At 35.5% G+C, this 19,667-nt stretch overlaps 3 protein-coding genes across 5 annotated transcripts in view; all 3 read left to right on the top strand.

The window, feature by feature from the left end:
• Positions 1-2,762: 2,762 nt before the first annotated feature.
• On the top strand, positions 2,763-6,351 carry Trc8 (TRC8 ring finger protein). Of its 2 annotated transcripts, none has more exons than XM_018455072.1 (4): positions 2,763-2,921; positions 3,600-3,993; positions 4,264-4,631; positions 4,748-6,351. In XM_018455072.1, exons 2-4 carry the CDS (start codon positions 3,705-3,707, stop codon positions 6,119-6,121), a joined length of 2,031 nt encoding a protein of 676 aa, XP_018310574.1. In that variant the 5' UTR covers positions 2,763-2,921; positions 3,600-3,704; the 3' UTR covers positions 6,122-6,351. The 2 variants fall into 2 exon arrangements, with proteins under 2 accessions (XP_018310574.1, XP_018310575.1); XM_018455073.1 differs by having other exon boundaries at positions 2,763-3,057; positions 3,695-3,993.
• Positions 6,352-9,831: 3,480 nt separating this feature from the next.
• LOC108727147 (homeodomain-only protein) overlaps positions 9,832-19,667 on the top strand; it is a 17,851-nt gene continuing 8,015 nt past the window's right edge. The window contains exon 1 of one of the 2 annotated variants that reach the window (XM_018455128.1): positions 9,832-9,934. The gene's annotated coding sequence lies outside the window, so the exon portion shown is untranslated. The other variant, XM_018455129.1, reaches the window with a different exon arrangement.
• LOC108727123 (cilia- and flagella-associated protein 61) overlaps positions 14,046-19,667 on the top strand; it is a 9,223-nt gene continuing 3,601 nt past the window's right edge. The window contains exons 1-13 of the mRNA XM_018455066.1: positions 14,046-14,233; positions 14,421-14,555; positions 14,664-14,824; positions 15,535-15,667; positions 15,749-16,244; positions 17,113-17,387; positions 17,452-17,668; positions 18,135-18,412; positions 18,572-18,772; positions 18,886-19,008; positions 19,087-19,202; positions 19,277-19,431; positions 19,528-19,666. Of these exons, the coding sequence (XP_018310568.1) occupies positions 14,079-14,233; positions 14,421-14,555; positions 14,664-14,824; positions 15,535-15,667; positions 15,749-16,244; positions 17,113-17,387; positions 17,452-17,668; positions 18,135-18,412; positions 18,572-18,772; positions 18,886-19,008; positions 19,087-19,202; positions 19,277-19,431; positions 19,528-19,666 (2,584 nt within the window). The 5' untranslated portion in view covers positions 14,046-14,078. The remainder of the gene's footprint in view (positions 14,234-14,420; positions 14,556-14,663; positions 14,825-15,534; positions 15,668-15,748; positions 16,245-17,112; positions 17,388-17,451; positions 17,669-18,134; positions 18,413-18,571; positions 18,773-18,885; positions 19,009-19,086; positions 19,203-19,276; positions 19,432-19,527; position 19,667) is intronic.

Raw genomic sequence — 19,667 nt, 5'->3', positions numbered from 1 at the left:
AGACGTTTTTTTACATTGCGTGTGAGTTTGAAATATGAATTGTAACGTATGTATGTGTATGTGTAATTATGTGTGTATGTATATATATATATATATATACACACATACATATCAATATATATACACACACAATATAAATCTATTTCTAAAACAAACTATTAGCATTGAAAAAACTGCTTCGTGATAACGTAAGAATAAAGTTGCAGATTTATATAGACAAGATTAAAATATAATGAAAAAATATATGCACATGGAATGTAATTTTTTATGGTAATAAAAATAACGCGCGAATGCTTCTTCATTGGACGAATTGCTTAGACGATCATCGATCTATAGAAATACGCGAAAAGTTTAATATTAATAAGTTTGATGTACAAATCATTTTGGAATATTGAAAAAGTAATTTTGAGGATCTCTTAATTGTCGATTTGTGGGAATGTGGGTGAAAACAAAGAGCGAATAGTTTTTTAAAAAAGGATAATACGACGATCATCAGGTTAAATCTTAAAGTTGATCTGATAAAACTCGTCATTAAGATCGTGTTTTAAATTAATTTTTTAAAATGATATTGACAATTTCTTTAGAAGTCTGCATAATTAATTGACAATTAAAATATTACAAGGCGTGTGAAAAATCGTTTGAATCATACTTCGAATCGATTCATTATTCATTACTCATTTAAGCGATTTCATTTAGGTATCGTTTAAGTTACGACGACAAAGACTCTTTGGATACCTTGTGCGCTGTTTCCAGAGCCAATAAATTGCGTATTATTACGTTTCTTGTAATTCAGTCTTCTTCTTTAATTCCTTGATACGTGCGAATAAAAATATACAATATATGCCGGATGTAAATACCCTTGTAAGATGTATTTACAAATGTACGAAATTGTGTGATCCATGATCTATATCTATGTACGTAATATTACTACGTACACACATTACTGAATTTATTAGGCGATCAAGATTGAAAAATGGCACGATTCATCGATATATGAGCGCGGTCTTTGGGGGACGGCCCTATTGATTGACGAAAACAACATGAACTGCTCCACAGACTTCGTCGTTTTACAATGTTAACAACGTCAACAACTAAACATGCATCACAATCACGACAAACAACGACACATCGTATTCGTGGACCACGGGATGGGATTTTAATCGACATATCGGCACTAATGATCATAATGAGAATCTTGGGGAGCACGCAAGACCTACCTCTATATGATAACTGATAACAAAAGTTGTATCGCGCTAGCTGAAGAGAGGTTCTATTTTTATTAACACCATTGTGAATAATCCGAATATAAAATTTTTTTATAACAAACTGTCGATTCGGAGCAAGGTTTTTCAAGCGTAACGCGTGCATCCTCTAAGAGAGGGAGAGGAGAAAAAGAATACCACTGATATATTGATCTTACGTAAAAGAGAAGACAAAACTGCGTCGTCGACAGAGTACGAGACATTTATTTATACATTACATCGATGTATAACATAACGTGACAGAGATGAGAGGGAAGAACAATAAATTACTGTACATATAAGTACAAATCATGTCTTCGTTGTTACGATTCTCCCTAGCACTGTCTCGCGAAAAACTCATTGCATTGCATTGCGTGGCATCGTAATTCTTATGAAAAAGAGAACAATGTAAGATAAGTAGCTCTACTACAAAAGTCTCCTGATCAATCAAAAATAATTCCTCCTGATCAATAAAAAAATAATTCCTTTTTGTTTATTGATGCGATTAATCGACAACGGATCAAACGGGTGACAAGACCGACAAGCTGCAGATCACAATAAAATGAGGTGAAAGGAGGATGCAAATAACGGTATTACAATATGAATGTATGAACAGTGATCCAGTTTGTCCGTATGACCAGTGAGATGCGATCAAAAAGACGCAAATGAGACACGAAGAAATGAGAACTTGGTAAGTATCGACCCTCGTGCCTTCGAGCTATTCGTCGATTCGAGTTATTCAGAGTCACTTATTGTAATTGGCGATCGCCAAGTCACTGCGGTCAGGTGCGGCGTGTCGCACCATGACGAAATGTGACCTGTGATTTGACTTCTCTTCTCGACCGTTGGCCATTGGTAAGTTTCGCTCGTCGTTGCAAACTCTTCTCTCTCTCCCTCCCTCGACTTCTTCGGTGAAGCGTGGTGAAGCACGCTAAAGAGGCATGTTTTTTTATCCGCGATTTTTAGATTAGACACAGGCATCCAAACTATTCAAAATAGAAATCCGAAGCAATTACTCATTGTTCCTCGTTCTCATTATTTCGAGATTATTTCGATTTTCAACGATATACAGAGGTTATGTTATCCGTTGGTGGTATTAGCCTCGTTCTCTCTTATTTGCTCTATTCGACTATTATCATATTTATAATATTCAGTCAACGCGCGCCAACGATTTTCTTTCTATTCGTTTAAATGTAACGAGTCGCATGTATGGGACAACTGGCAAATTTAATGTGATCCTGTCACACGATCGATCAATGACATTGGACATGTATTCATTAAACCATCTATATTAAACATGTATACGTATAATATATATAGCAAAATTTTGATTTTCGAGATAGAGGCGATAATATAAAATCGTTTACGAAATAAATTATATATGCATATTACAGTAGACAAAGAGGCAGAGAAAGAGGACTAGAACGTGTCAGAAAGTGCTAAAAGGGAGAAGAAGGGAAGGGAGAGGAGTTGAGCTGGAATGAGCGAGCAAACACGAATGAGAATTTATAGATTTGTTTTCTATTCCTGCACTAGAACTCTTTTTCTCGTTTTCGACAAAAATATCAAACATATACCTCTCTTTCTCATTTTAAGTTCCAAAAGTGTACACTAGTTCAGCCACAGAAAACAGATCTTATGTGATGTGTCATGATAATGATAACAGCAGAGAGAAACCTGGTAATAATAATAATAATAATAAGATTTGATACGTATTTTTAAGTGGATTCCAATGACACATGAGATTAATTTTGTGCAATCTAAATTAATCAAGAATGCAATTACTAGTATGCTTTTGCTGTGCAGTGTGATATGTGTAATGTTTTGACAGATATTATAACCTAAAATTAGTACATGTATCAAACACTAGATTTGCATTGCTGCAGCAGACAAATTTTTAGTACAATTTTCAATGTGATTCTGCATGCATTTATATATTTCACATTGATCAGCATATCATTCAAATCAGCATATCATTCAAATTGAAAGCATTCTTTCAACTTGAAAAAAATTGGTGAAAAGTACTTTGAAAATCTTCTTTTCTTATTTTTTGTTTGAAGATATCTCTTTGTGGATTAATATAAATAATATTAATCCTTCTATGGGAGGATGGGATGTGACCCCCGGCTTCGTTTATTTTAGTACATTGTTTAATAGAGAAAGAAATTTTATGTCATTTTAATTTTATAATATATTATTTACTTCTTTCTATCCATTTTGTTATATTAATTAGATGAAATATTATTAAAACAGCATCAAGTCGGATCCAATCCTACTTATCTTGAAAATTCATTTTGATTTATTTTACTATAGGAGGGTTAATTATAATTGTTACTTTATATATATATGTATGTATAGGTCTGGCCTTTGTACGATTCCATAACGGAATGCTGCTTCCATATTTGAAACTGAGGCGTGTATAAAACGTCTTCCTCGAACTTTCCCTTGAACGGCACTAGCAAGATGGATACTTCAGTACGGGAAAGCATTCTCAGCTTTGCTGATATTGTAATGAGAGTGCCGCCTTTATTTATCATGGATGAGTTACTCAGAATTAGCCTTGGTTTACCCAATGACAATATTATACTGGAAAGTAATGAATATGATTTTAAAACTACCAATTTGTCAAGCATTGCTAGTTCCATTTCTGCAGTTACAAGAGATTCGTTTCTAATGGATCAGCTTGATTTTACTCATCTTGCTTACAAAGCTTACCTGATAATCATGTTTAAATTTTTATGTTGTTGTATAGGTAAGTAATATACTTTACTATACTTTTTATAATTTTAGTAAATTTTCTAAGCGAATCCGATTTTTTTTCTCAAGGAAAAAAGCCTGTAGTCAAGTTAATTTGCCAAGTTGCTTTTTGCATTTGAGACATATGTAAATCCTACTGTAATAAAAATTGCTGTTTCATTGCAAAAATTAAAAAAACCTCTTATAAAAAATTAATGCATTTGATGAATTTTTTGCAGTATTGATTTGAATAAATAAATTGATGTAATATACCATTTTCTTTCAGGTTTTCTTGCAGCCTTGTACACATTCGTGTTATTTACTAGACGTTTGATAATTGTATACTTATATTTAATATCTATAGGAGTAATATTTGTATCGTATTGGTCAAATGTCAGTGCAATGAAAGCAATCATAGCTTACATGAATGTCCATGAATCAACAACCAGCATACTTGACAATATATTATGTTTGAATCTATCGGACGTTCTATACAATGGTCCGGGTTTTCTAATTATCCAGAATTATATACTGCAATGCCTGCTAGCCAGCGTCTTTTGTTACATACATCTTGCCCCAAGGCATCCTATAGTTCAAAAGCTTCTTGTACTGAGCTTTATGTCACCATCTATCTTGGGTATCCATCCTTTACCGGTAAGTTTATCAAATATATCCAATGTTATCTTTTGATCCATAATATAAAGAAGAATTGAATTAGGAAAACAGTGAGTATTGATATCTTTAATTAAGTAAAAAAATTTTTTTCCTAGACACAATATCTGTATCACGCACCTGTGTGTGCAACGTTAATCCCATTGGCTGTGTGTAAATTTGTCATCTGGTATAATGGCGTCTCCATGTTAAAAACAATCTACATGAGCTATCAACGCACACGCAACTATATGATCAATTATGGTTTATCCGCTTTCGCGGAAAGAGAATGGATACGTCTGAACGTGCCGTGCGTACTTCGCATATTTTGGATGCTGCGTGTGGGAGAACAAGTCGTTCAAATCCTTGGGAATCACTATGGCGAGGAAACATTTAATTATTACGTCATGATCAGAACGCTGATGGTAAATGGGTGCGAGACGTTGACAGCTGTTCTTGGTATGACTAGCATAATCTCGTTCATCTGCCACTATATCGGCTATTTCTTCCAATGGGTATTATTGACGGAAGACGAAGATGAGAAGAGTATCGGCACAGTGTCCGCTATACTATTCTACATTCTTGCCCTACAAACCGGATTGACGAGTCTCGATAGAGAGAAGCGTTTAGTACGACTATATCGTAATTTCTGCCTATTATTCACGGCGATTTTACATTTTGTGCACAATATAGTGAATCCATTGTTGATGTCGCTCAGTGCTTCTCATAATCCGGCACTACATAGACATTTGCGGGCTTTGGCGGTTTGTGCTTTTCTAATATTCTTCCCGGTTTCGTTACTCATATTCCTCTGGTCCCATTTCACCGTGAGTACATGGTTATTGGCTGTGTCGGTCTTTAGTATCGAGGTAATAGTCAAAGTACTGGTTTCGCTAGCAATTTATTCATTGTTTCTGATCGACGCGTACAGAAGCGAATTCTGGGAACAATTTGACGATTGCGTGTACATAATAAGATCATTTGGCAATACTGTGGAATTTGCTTTCGGTATTATATTGTTCTTTAATGGTTTCTGGATATTGATCTTCGAGTCTGGTGGAGCTATTCGCGCCGTCATGATGTGTATACACGCTTACTTTAATATCTGGTGCGAAGCGAAGGCTGGATGGAGCGTTTTTATGAAACGCCGGACGGCTGTGAATAAGATCAATTCTTTACCGGAAGCAAAAACCGAACAACTTGAACAGTTAGACGACGTTTGCGCAATTTGCTATCAGGAAATGCAAAGCGCCAAGATCACCCAATGCAATCATTATTTCCATGGTGTATGTTTGCGGAAATGGTTATACGTTCAAGACCGATGCCCTCTTTGCCACGACATACTGTATAAAGCTGAAAGTGTCGAAAACAGAGACCCAGCTCTCATTGAAGAAAACGATGTTGAAGATGATGCAATTGTGCAAACTGGACAGAATCCGAATATACAAGCTCATCATAGACAGTTGACCGAACGTTTGAATGAAGACAGGTGAAATGACGTGACTCTTCACGCGCATTTTGTGATATAATGATGTAGATAGACACAAATTTTTTTAATACTAATTTTGATCGCGAAACACCGAAACGTTCGTGGAATCTCGCTTGAAAATTTCGCTCATTTGTATTATACATTACTCCCAACTTGATTATCGGACAACATATAATAGTTATAAATCATTTACATTGTAAATTATTATGTAAGAACTTGAGTCTTTCCTCCAATTTCTTGTAAAATCTTGTAAATAAGCAAATTGCAAAAATTATTCTTAGAAAAAGAAAGAATTTCATGCGACGATTGTTCTGTACAAAGGAAGTACTTGGCGTATAGTTTCAAAATTTTAGCTATTTGTCGATTCAATAGATGTCCACTATTGAATGTATTTTTGGATCGTTATTATGCTACAATCGTCGTATACAGCGTGATGTAATGATATATACAAGCTTCCATGTATATGCCATGTGCTTCCATTTCTTAATAATGATACACTGACATATTAGTTTTCTATGAAATGAAAGGGGAAGGTTGCAGAAGGAGAAAACAAAAGAGAGGAAGATAGGGAGAGGGGGGGAGAGAGAGAGAGAGACAAAGAGAAAGACATCATTATTAGGCTTATAAAAAATTTAATGACAGTCTAAAACTTTAATTTTACAACATTTTATGATACTTGTGTCATTATAATTAGACCGAAATAATGATTCGTTTTGTATATTCAAGTCCTAACTAATGTCGTTGAGTATACCGTAATTATAAAGAAAAATGAAGCGAATTAGTACTCTTCAAACTTGAAAGTAAGTGATAGTTTTCGTCTCTACTAAATCGATTATAATTGACTGTAATTGGAAATAAAATTCTATTAAATTGTTCTTCAGTTTATAAAATAAAAATATTATTGTGTAAACTAAAATCACAAGATGACTATTAATGAAAAATAAAAATGCAACTACAATGTCTCGTAATTAACTTGAATATATGCTCAAAATTTTGACACAGAAAATCGTGTCACTTAATCTTCTGTTCTGTGTTAACTTGTACTTGATGTAAATGTTTTGCGAATAATTTGCAGTTAATGATATGTCGAATAGATTATTTTTTGAAAGCAGGGATTAAGATATTTTAGTTTGGTCATTTATTTATACGGAAATGTATAGTAGATGAGACAACTTTAATCCACTTTATATAATGAGATTTTATATGTATATGTATATATATGTATGTATATATACTGTATATATATATATATATACATAACGAATATATAATGTTGAAAGTGAAAGAACACAAAATATGACATTTCTCTGATTTTAATTGCAACTTTGATGAATTATTCCTTGTTTCTATTCTATTGAATATCATTGTTTTTTTATTATAAAGTTTCTTTCAATTGAATATATGTAGATAATATTTTTCTATACATTATATCTACTATACATTATATCTATTATATGCGAAGATCTTTTTTTATATATGAAAGATCAATAAGAAAACTAAAATGTCCGATTTACCTTATTACGTATTTAATTATTAATGACTCTTATATGATTCTTTATTAAGAGATTCGTATCAATTTACCAAGAGATTCTGTAAGTTAATTTACAGCATGTTTAGAGTACGTTGAATAAAATTATATTTTTAAAAATTTGATAACTTTTTCAGTCTATGAATCCTACGATCCTCATCAGTTATACTTTTCATCGAAAAATTAACGTTTTCCTATAAACTTTATATTTTTTAGTAATTTTTAAAAAGGGGACGGAAAAAAGCGATTTTATTGAAAGCATTTTTTAACGATAGAAACTCATTGGGCGCATTCAGCGGATTCAACAATTAAGTTAACGCTAGCTGTTATTGGTGTATTCTTCTAGATCATCTAATCAGAATTTTAGATCTAGAAGAATTAGAGATGAAAATTACCAAATTTTACGTAATTTATTCGGTAAATTACGGTAAATTAATCAGTAATTTTTAGAAGCTGATAAAATGGTAATTTTAAAAAAATTATAAAAATAAAATAATTTGATGTAAAAGCATTTAGCCTTTAGTTATTAAATTCAAAATGCTTTATTTAACTCACACATATTTTCATTTGATGTTACAATGTAATATATTAATATGTAATATTGTTTCTTTTAATTATCATATATTGAATATATAATAATTAAAAGACTAGATACATAGTCTAAACTAAAGAAACTTCAAATTAATTTTTTGTGGGGGTAAATTTTACGGGCGTTGTTGCCCGTATGAGGATCCGGGCTAACTCGTATGGACCTTGTTTAGCTGTAAACAAGAAGACTAGAACTAAGGAGGATCAATTCGTGCCAATAGCGGTAGTGGGGGGGAGGCAAAAAGAGGCGACGGATAACTTCCCCCACTCTTGCGCTTATTAGTCCTCTCTGTCGCTCTATATAGTTGTCGCTCTATCGTTCTATAATCGTCACTTTGTCGCTCTTATATCGAACTTTCACACAATGCGCAGTGCCGCTGCACATCGTGTGAATAGCCGCGGACGTTTTTTGACTCACCCCCACCACGCGAGTTGATCCTCCTTAGTTCTAGTCTTCTTGGTTCTAGTCTTCTTGACTGTAAAAAAGGGGCATATGTGATGTATAGCTTTCCACTGCGGGCTCAATATGGCTGCTTTAATTAAGTGGGGGTATCACCAATCAGAAATCGCGACGCCGATGTCGCTTCTCTCATATACTATATAGTGGTGCATTCGTTTACGCAGCGATTAGCGCAGAAGTATTATTTTAGCCTTGTTGTTCACCAAATGTTAAACAAAGATTAAATGATACTCTCTGCGCTAACCGCTGCGTAAACGAATGTAGACTAGGACTCTACTCTAGACTCGTTAACTTCCCGCTAAATTCGCAGGAAAATACATATTCTTGAAATAATAATAACACAATCCGTAAAGGCCATACGAGTCACGGGCTTAGTGACTCATGTTGACGGAATACTCAACATACTAATTACACATATGTATTGCTGAGGAGGACTCCAAAGTGAGTCGAAACGCTCAATAAAGAGGATTCTACACATTTATGATTAATTAAGATTGAAATTAATCGTTGGCACCTTCATCAGCCCGTGACTCGTATGGCCTTTACGGATTGTGTTATTATTATTTTTATTTTAAGAATTCGAGTCTACAGAAATTGTTTATATTCTTGAAAATTGTAACGTGTATTTTACACTGTAATAAACTGCAAAATTTGATCGTTATCCTTTTAATTACTACATGCTAGTTAAAAAAGAAGGGAGAGAGAGAGAGAGAGACAGAGAGGGAGAGAGTATTACTGGATATTTCAGACTGACAATACATTTCCTATATGTCGAATGTGTAAAAATAGTATTTGTGAAAACTAATCTAAAATTATATATACATCTTGTTTTGAAATTCTAATAATATATTTTGTAAAAAATATATGAATAAAAAATATATTTTGTTGTACAAGGCAAGAGAGGATCAACGTTTCTGATATACGATATAACGAATTTCTATATGCACAATCGTCATCTATATCTTTTAGACATATATTGCTTGGCACTGTGCGCGTATAAAATCGCGTTGCCAATATTTTAAAACAATATATATGTATATAGTCTATTTTCTACGTGCGCGCGCGCGGGTGTGTTATGTAGAAAACAGTTTCACCTCCCTCTACATGCCTTGTGTTTTACATCATGATGTATTTAGCTGAAAGTCAGTCGCGTGCGTACCGTCGTTGGATACGGTATTCCGTTCTCCATTCGTTCTCTGTTGGTTCTCTATTCGTTTTCCGGTTAACTCGGACAACATTCGGTAAGCCAATCTCTCTTGAAATCTCTCCTGCGTCTTTTAACGTCATTAGCGTGTCTAAATCGTCTCAGATAAGACAGGTATGTTGTAATTGCTTTACTACAACTTTTACATTTTTGCTAGAATTACTTGATGTTCTGTTTACTCGAATTTACACTGACGAGCGTTTTGCACTCGGCAAGTTTATCAAACGAATTATCCAAAGAATCAGTGAACGGAAAAGAAATTTGAGTTTTCGCGAATAAAGCTATACGAATCCGACAAGTTTGATGGAATATGTTTCACGCGCGTTTATTATATTTCGACCGTGTACGCGGAAAATTATATGCGGTGATTTCTATGATATTCAGCGAATTATTTCCGAAAATATTGGCCACTTGCTGTTGTTCGATTGTCGATTGATGATTCAACACGTTTGCACGTCGAGAAAGAATAATCGTAGAAGACTTTAAAGCAAAGATATATTCCCAGTAAACGAGAATGGATGAAAATGGATTAAAATTTTTTTCTATCCGAATGCGTATTTTAAATAGCGAATACTTTTTTTGGATTTAATTGGATTCAATTGGATTCAATTAGATTCAATTGGATGCAATTGGATTGAAAAACTGCATTTCCTATTCAAAATTTTAAATTGAACAGTATTCACAATGCACAGAAAAAGCTGATATTATTTTTAGATTGAAAGGTATAGAGATATGCTCCGTGCAGTTCCTATAAATGAATAAAAATACATTCAGGATTGAAAAGCATTTATTTTAATATTCGTGAATCCATATTTCTAAAAATCTGAATCCATTTCAATCCATTCTCGTTTGCTGGGTTGTTCAGGTCACAGCGGTTTTCTGTCGTTTACCGTTTTTGAATACAAGTCGTGCGCGAAATAGTGCCGAGATTGCACACAATGTATGTACAGAAAGAATATAGTCGTATCTTTCCAATGATATATTTATATTGATAAAGATACCGATTAATGCTCGTTTCTAACAATATAGATTAACTTTAGTTTAATCTCGTTTCAATTTAATTACTCTTTATCTTCATCTAACAATTCTTAGAATTAGACAAAAGTAAAGAGTTAATTGAATCAAGATTAAAATTAAATTGCGTTGGTAGAAACGGGCATAAATCAGCTTCGTCATGTCGAGTTCTCCTCAATTCGTTTTCCGTTTGAATGAGCGTAATATTAAGTTTCACGCGCGCCATCGTTGTAGTCGGAAAAAAATGGGAACAGCGAGACGATGGAAACCTAAGAACTCTTTTTTATTTTCTTATCCGCAAGGAGGGCCATTTTTTTATAACGTTCCTATCAATTTCTATCTAAAGGAAAGCGGGCCTCTATACGAGTGCAACGCGGCGAGAATGACACTAACGCGTTTGCTACGTGCTATCGTATCGTCAATCGGCATACCGATCGATATTTGAGCAACCAAAATGAAAATGAACGGCATTATCTCACGAATTTGCATACCGGAATGATTATCGCCCGCGCATGCTAATTGCGACTTAGCAGCTGATGTCAGAACTGCACTCTCGATCGTTCTGACATCTTTTCAAAGATCTCGATCTATCTCAAGGAGAACCAAAAAATCAAAATAATGTCAATCTGACGTCATATTGACGAATTTATGTCATTTTTAGTCATGATAAATCTCGATCTCAGACGATCTAAGAATGACTTTATATTTCGAATGCGGGAATTTCGGATCACCCTGTATACATATGAAGTCATTTATATATAAAGTCATTCTTAGATCATTTGAGATCGAGATTTATCATCATTACCAAAAAATGACATAAATTCATCAATATGACGTCAAATTGACATTATTTTGATTTTCTTGTTGATCTCCTTGGGATATCTCTATATAGCTTCTCTCTATATACATACACAGAGAGAAAAATGTTTGGTATTTGTAACTATAATTATATATTACTATAATTATGATTATTACTGCTATAATAATAATAACAGTAACTATATATATAGTTACTGTTAACCTATAGAAGGTTTTATTACATTTTACCATTTTTGAGATTTCAAATTAATTAGATATAATTATGTATACACAAAAAGACTCGAGCACAACCAGCAATGTCAATTTAAACGAATCCGCTTTACGTTTTCAATATTTTGATTATATAACAATATTGCTATTTAACGTCAACGGAGTGACGAGACCTCCAAAGATCATTGCAGCATCTTTGCGTTCATTTCTTTATTTCGTGGGTGGTTATTAATAAAAGCGTCCTCGCGCGTCGCCCTACAAAGTGTTATTGCGCCGTTTCTTTTCTTGCGACGAGTGTCCCACGATTAACCGCTTGATCTCTCAGTTAAGAGTAGTTCGTGAGCTACTGAGATGGCTGTCTCGCGATTTCAGACTTTCTCGCTAATTAAATCACCTGATGATTATTGCGCCTCGTCGTTTTACTGCGCCGAGAGAGAAAAGTTACGTCGATCGTGAAGGCTTTTCTTGATGCTAACTGTTCTCGAGCGAAATTTTATTTCAATTCGTTTAGAAAATGAGAGAGAGAGGGGGGGGAAGTATTTTTCTAGATCTATCCTTGTTCAACATGAAATAGTCGAACATTTTCCATCTTCGTAGAATCGAGAGACGCACCTTAGCTATTTGGTATCGATCGTGATTTCATGTTGCATGACGAAAGTCATTATCTTAATACCTTCGGAACCACCGCGAGTCAAAGATGTGGTCGGGAATCGATGCGATTTGGTAAAACGTCCCTGGCAACCAATGAGAAAAAATCGATTTATTATTTCCGTATAGAATTATAGAACTTGTTTAGTAAAACTCGAATCTTCCGTCATTGGCTGACTCCTTCTACTGTATAATTTTACACAGTTCAAGTTTTCGAAAATCGAATTATAGCTAATATTAAATACCTAAACAGAACAACAAATCATTATGTATCAAAATGATGTCAAAATGACTTCAAAATGATCATTAAAAGTCGTTTTTCAATATCATTTCTGATTCATTTTAATGTCATTTTAACGTTATCGTAACTGCTTGAGTATATATATACATATCGTGGTTCGGTTCGATGCAAAGTTTAGATTGGAGTGATTCATGTGCAGGAATGAAAGAAAGGAAAGGTGTCTGAAATGGTATCAACTCGACTGAATGATTCGGTTCGGAAAAAATGACGTTGAAGACGTGACAATGTACCGTGACGATCGTCCGTCGATTATCAATTTCCGCATGTCGTCGCGTAATGTCGCGTTATGTCCGCACTCGAGTAGCATGTTCGCTGTACTACACTTACGTATAATTATACGCATACCGTACGATTCGCATTGTAAATAACTTCCGTTATTTACAATTGTAAAGAGAGTGCTCGTACCAATTTTTCTTTCTTTTCTTCGAGCCTGTGCTTGGCCGATACGATGCATCGTATCCGTTATCGCGATTGCATCCATAATCGTCTATAACTGTAGATATCGGTCAATAATAAAGCCAAGCAAATCCAAAAGGTAGATGAATAATCGATCAAATGGATTTCTCGTCTTTGCTGTGAATCGTTCGGTTGTACATACATTATACGTTTGACGTGACACTTGCGCGGCGACTGTGTCTTTGATTGTTACTTTTAATGCAAGAGCCAAAGAAGCAGAGAAGGCGAAAGGCGAGAGGCAATTTAAGAGGAGATGAGGAAGCGAAGCTTGGCCTCTAACTCCGTTTAGATCGTTGAAAGAGTTTCACACTTACAAACATACATACATTATGACCTTCTTTTTGCGCGGGTATCAAGTCGGTCAGCTGCACACGGTATCCGACAGACTTTTCCCACGTTAAATTGACATCCGAGATGGTAATTCCGATTGATCTCTCGACTTCCTTTCCCGTAAACAGCTCGCTCCGATCGTTGGCAATCGTCGATCAACCGAGTTCGAACGGTTCAGTCGCTATACATAGCTAGGTCTGTTCGCGATAACGAGCAAACGCTTTAGGATGACTGGTAAAATGAAAAAAAGACAAAGTCTTTATATCTCATTTAAAGTGTAATATATCGAAAGCTATTCGATGAGAATAATCGATTGCGACTTGCGATCGATTGAAAATTGCCGAACGGCATATGTCATCCGCATCAAAGTCCGCATGTCACGAGCCAACAAGAAGCTTCCAAAATGTCAACTTACCTCGGAGAGTCCGAAGAGTTAAAAGAGCCTAGCAAAATCTTGGGGTCGCGTCGCATTCAACATTCGGATTTATCGTATTTAGAGCTCCTGATATGTCCGACGACTCATGAAATTTTCGGGAATGTGAAATTGGAACAACTCTAGTACTTGCAGCCATACATGCAGTTACTTTATACGTGCACTCGAGCTTGCTCTCATTATATATAATGCATATATATATTAATATAATATATAATATTAACATATAATGTCAGCAATATTATATTAAATCGTAAATCGGTGCGCTTCCTCCTGTACGCGTGCATCTTAATGTACCGTTAAAATTTGCAGCGAGACTTCCTGCCTCTCAGTGGTCCAACACAACGAGAGACGTGACGTCATTTCGGGGATATGCCTCTGCAATTACCCCAATATACCGTCCGTGTCGCCGGATGATTGGTTGACCTGGTTAAAAACAATTTACGGGTAATCTTCTGTTTGCGTCGATCGTAGTAAAGTTAATATGACTTTACGATACGAGTCGGTGTCTTATATATGCTAGGCGAGTTTATGAGATTAGCATTTTTCAAAAAGGATTCCCGCTGCCACGGAAAGGAACACAATGTTCGTACATTTGCTCGTATGGGATGAGCGTTACTCGAACGAGTTCCTTGGAGAGCTATTGGCTGCGGTGTTCGACAACACTACCTATTGCCAATACATGGTTCTCGTGATACCTCCCCGAGTTGAATCAGGTGATGGTTTTTTTATCAAGTCATCCATCGATTCTGCCTCAAATTTTTTACATCGAAATAGAGAGACCTGTGCCCGTATTCATAGTCAGACCTTGTACTTAAGGCTTCCTTAAATTTATCTTTAGCTCAGTAGCCAATGAAATAATTCGTAGAGTATCTGAAGATAAATTTAAGGAAGCCTTAAATATAAGGCCTTACTGTGAATACGGGCATAGGATATCTATCATGGAACAAAGTCGAAATGGATTCCGATCGGAATTATTCAATTATTCCCTAGATTTCTATTGTGTTTTCTGGGGAAAACGGAATAATTCCCCGATCGGAATCCATTCCGACTTTTTCCATGATAAGTACCCATGTCTGTTCTTTTTAGCTAAAGTTTTTGCACATCTTTCTTCTTTTTCTCTCAAACGTGGAGAGAAAAAGAGAAAAGATGAACCGTGCAAGAAGTTTAGCTAAAAAGAACAGGGCCTCTATTCTTGAAAAGAAACGTATACGAAATTCTAGAAAAATACTATGGTATACGTAACGTATACTGTGGTATTTCTCTAGACTTTCGTATACGTTTCTTTTCAAGAATAGAGGCCCAGTGGAATTCTGTAACTCGTTATGCAGTCGTTATGAGTTCATACCGACAGTTGCGCAGCTTTTTTACCATATAAAATACAGAATTTCACTGCAGGCCTCATATCTTGACTTGTGTTCCCTAGTACATTTGAGCGTGTTCGAGCGAGAGATGACTAAAGTCTTGGCCAAAACTGCCGTGCGAGACGTCGCGCTGCAATTTCTCTATCTGACTGATCGACATCGATTACGTCCAAAGTTGAAAGTACGGAGAGTCGTGTGAGTCGATTTCATTTGATACTTTCCGAAATTTCTTTCCAAACATCTATACAACTCGGTATCGTACGACGATATATACAGAGAGGAGGATAACGACGACGTGATTGCGATTGTCGACGGTGAGGGTACACATTTAAAGGAGCTTTATGGAGAGTATTATATTAGTGAGATGATTCGTCATCCAAGCAGTTGTCATCAATTGATCATCGGAGAGAATACCAACGGCTCGGCAGTGGGTGTCATGTGTCTCAATGCTATGATCGACATCGATCTGCTTAACGAGAATTTTGAGTTAACGCCATACAATGGTTTGAAAAAATCGCGGGAAAATGATCTGCCCGTTTGTGCTGGACGTAACGAAACGATGCAATCTCGATTCGTTCACCAAGTTTTTCCGACGCCGGATAGCGAAATAAATGCCTTCATTTTGGAGATGTTTGCGACGCGCGATGAAATGAGGCCTCACTGGTCCCACGATTTCTTGGAAGCTGCTTTCGATTGCTTCCCGCATTTAGAGTACTGCGCAACTCTTCTTCCTTTCTCACATCCGTGCTATCAATTCCTTCAACATTTTGTGGTATTGTAAATTAACTAATGAGATATTTCGATTACTTGAGTGTACAGAGTGTCCCAATTTTAAATGGCCAAACTTCGAGAGCGTCTAGGAAATCGACAAACTAAGAAAAAGTCTTTTAGGGATATGCTTGTTCTTCCTTCGTTTTGAAGAAAATCACAAAAAGTGATAAAACGTAATTTTCGGAATATTATTGTTTACAAGACGGAACATTATTATTTTCGTACGACTTGAGGGATAATATATGCAGAGGCAATGCGAGAGTATGCGCGCCGATTTCCAGACAGAAGAGCGCCAGATCGGCGTGGCGAGTCAATGGCTACGTTCAGCAGAGAAAATTAATCAGTTAGCGCTTAGTGATTCTTTAATATGATTGGTTCTTGTCTTTAGTTCTTCGCAAAATCTAAGTGTAGGAACCAATCGTATTAAAGAATCACTAAGCGTTAACTGATTAATTTTCTCTGCTGAATGCAGTCATTACATTGACCAGATTAATGTTTGACCGCAACACGAACTGTCCGTACAAGATGCAATGCGTGTATTGCTGCAAGAGGCCAACATTTTGAATAACCTGCATTAAGCAAGTGACAAGACAAAGTGAATAAATAAGTGTGAATAAATAAGTAATAAATAAGTGCAAAAATGAAAACTACGTTTTGCCTTTTTTGCGATTTTATCCAAAACGAAGCAAAAACGAGCATATTTCTAAAGAACTTTTTTTTCTTAGTTTATCGATCTCCTCTACATACACGTTCCCGAAGTTTAGCCATTTAAATTCGGGGCACCCAGTATAAGAAAAAAGGAACTTTAGGAGCACTTCTCTTTTTAATCTCACAATCAATAATAAGAAAAATAAAAAATGAAAATGCAGCGCGTACCGTTGAGATGTAATAGAGATTTCCCTATGACGCTGTACGTTCTACACCGAACGGTTGTTTGCGAGGAGATGACGTGTCGCCGTGCCCGAACACAAGACCGTGAAGCTATAGAGAGACTCTTGTTCACTACATCAACAAAACATGAGGTCTTGGTTGATTTTGATTTTGCCATGGATCCTCTACAGGCTGTACAACGTGATTGTTTCGTCTTTGAAAGTAACGATACAATACTGGGGCTCGCTATACTGTGGTTATTACGTATTCCCTTGTAGCTCTTATATCGTGAAAGATATTCAAATATTCAAATGTGTTTCCCTTATTTTATGTTGTAGCGCCGAAAGGCAGGTAAATTTCATTACGAATCATTACCATATAGAGGATTACGTGTCTGTTCAGAGTATTCCTCAAAATGATTACGGACGTCTCTTGCATTTTGTTCTTATGCCAATTTTTTCCGCTTACCATCGCTTCTTCTTCCGTGAGATCGCACGTTTAAGCGAGTTAACGGTAATATTTTATCGGCTTCATCACAAAGATGAGACCGTATTGGTAAGCAGTAACAATAGTATACGCAATAACAATAGTTGTGTTTCTAGTAAGTAAGAGCACCGAATTTTTTCATCTCATTATCCCACAAAATTATATATTATATAAAAAATCATTTCGACGCGCATTTTAAAGGATTATATACATAGTAGGTATATAAATTTATACAGAATCATACAAGCACTTAAGATTCAGCTAGACTGTTTAGGCATTGATTTCTATAGGTTGTGTTTCTCACATACGGTCCTAAGATCTATGGTGCGAAAGGGGAGACGTTATTAGTTCTATTTATATCATTCTATCCTTGTTTTACGTCTAATAAACAATAGAGATAGAATGACAGCTTTTCTCCGACCGCACCTATAATATCATATATTATATAATTATATATTATATTACAAATGAAAGCTAAAACTGTTTAATCGGAAAATTATTAGAGCCTAATTACCATCGTATATGTTACTCGTAGACATGGATATATCCTTTGGTATCCTGTTTGAACGATATGATTCCGGTTGATCCTCGTAGACAAGCTGAATATGAATTCCCGATCATTGTTCGGGAAAACTCCAATAGTTGTGAAAATAATACAAAAGGTGAAAGAAATGATGTTGCGAACGATGAATTTTCTCTATTTATGACGTCGCCGAGATTAGCAATGATGCTACGTACAATTATCGATACGAGGATCGTTGTCGTTGGAGCATCGGACTGCGGAATTGCTTTCGCGGAGTATCTGGCTTTACGGTAAAATGTTTTCAACTATAACACACCTGCGGTATATTGCGTGTTTATGATACGAAGCTTACCAAATGTATAGTTTTTTGTATGATAATATAACGTTTCAAAAGTAGATATAATATATGCGTTTTCTCTCCTAACTATTCTCAATATTGAATTCTGTAGATTAACGCAGCGTTATACTCAATTGACAAACCTTACGTTAATATCGCCGCATGGTATACCATTTGATAACGAATCGAGTCGTTCAGATTGCTGCGAGTACTTGCTTCCATTCCGAGGAAGGTTTCACTCGGGATATCGTCGCTGTGTAGTCGCACAGACTTGGCTTAACATCATCTACGGAACTATGGCAGCGATCAACAGGTGGCCTTTCATATATTGATAGATATACGATATTTCCATCAAAAATTTTAATAATTCGAGTTAATCCAGCAATGTTTACGAGATGACAATCGATTTGAATTTTCTTACGTTAGGAGGGAGAAATATGTGACTGTGATGAATCAAGGAAATTTCGCGTACGATTATTTGGTTTTAACGTGCGGCTTACAGTATCAGAACTCGACATTATGGGAGAAAATGAAAATGCAAAAGCAAAAGTAAAGATTGTTTATAATATAGTATATGTATAATACATATATATTGCAATCCGTTACACGTTGTGTTTATTTTTCAAGAAGAAACAAGGTACAAGACCAAATGCCATGGAATTGTCTGACCGTAAATAACGATACGGAAGCTTCCATTTGCTTCAGAAAGATTCGATGGTTAACAGGGGATTTCAAAGAAAAGAGTAGGTGCAGCGATCAGTAAAATTGTTACTTTATATTGTTTTAATACATTGCTTGAATATTTAACACTCTACAGAAGCGATATTTCTTTACGGACGTAATATCGATTGTTACTGTACACTTGGTGGTTTAATCAAGCTCGGGGTAAAGTCTTCGTGGATCACGTTGATTGAGCCGAGCTCTTTCAAGTCCTGCAAAACGCACGATCAAACTTTCTTTCACGATTACGAAGTATGATTAATTATATATCGCGATAAAATAATTCGTATACTATTACGATAAAAAAGAGATATTACGATAGGTAATATTTGTGTTTGTCTATCTAAGATAGACAAAGTGGTGACAAATGCCATTTTACAAAGCGGAGTTCAAGTTTTTTCCGAATGGACCATGATCGATTGGACTTTGATGGAAAATGATGATGCAAAGTTCATGATCGAGAGTATTACGATTGAAAAAGAGGGAAA

Source organism: Mycetomoellerius zeteki, unplaced genomic scaffold (genome assembly GCF_001594055.1).
Source record: "Mycetomoellerius zeteki isolate Tzet28-1 unplaced genomic scaffold, Tzet1.0 scaffold470, whole genome shotgun sequence".
Lineage (NCBI taxonomy): Eukaryota > Metazoa > Arthropoda > Insecta > Hymenoptera > Formicidae > Mycetomoellerius > Mycetomoellerius zeteki.
Note: the sequence above shows the minus strand (reverse complement) of the source record. Positions and strands in the feature narration are given on the sequence as shown.

Excerpts from the sequence above, each read along its gene's own strand:
- Trc8 (XM_018455072.1), top strand. The coding sequence starts at position 3,705 with ATGGATACTTCAGTACGGGAAAGCATTCTCAGCTTTGCTGATATTGTA. Across the intron at positions 3,994-4,263 it reads ATTTTTATGTTGTTGTATAG|GTTTTCTTGCAGCCTTGTAC; the intron begins GTAAGTAATATA and ends ATTTTCTTTCAG. Across the intron at positions 4,632-4,747 it reads TGGGTATCCATCCTTTACCG|ACACAATATCTGTATCACGC; the intron begins GTAAGTTTATCA and ends TTTTTTTCCTAG.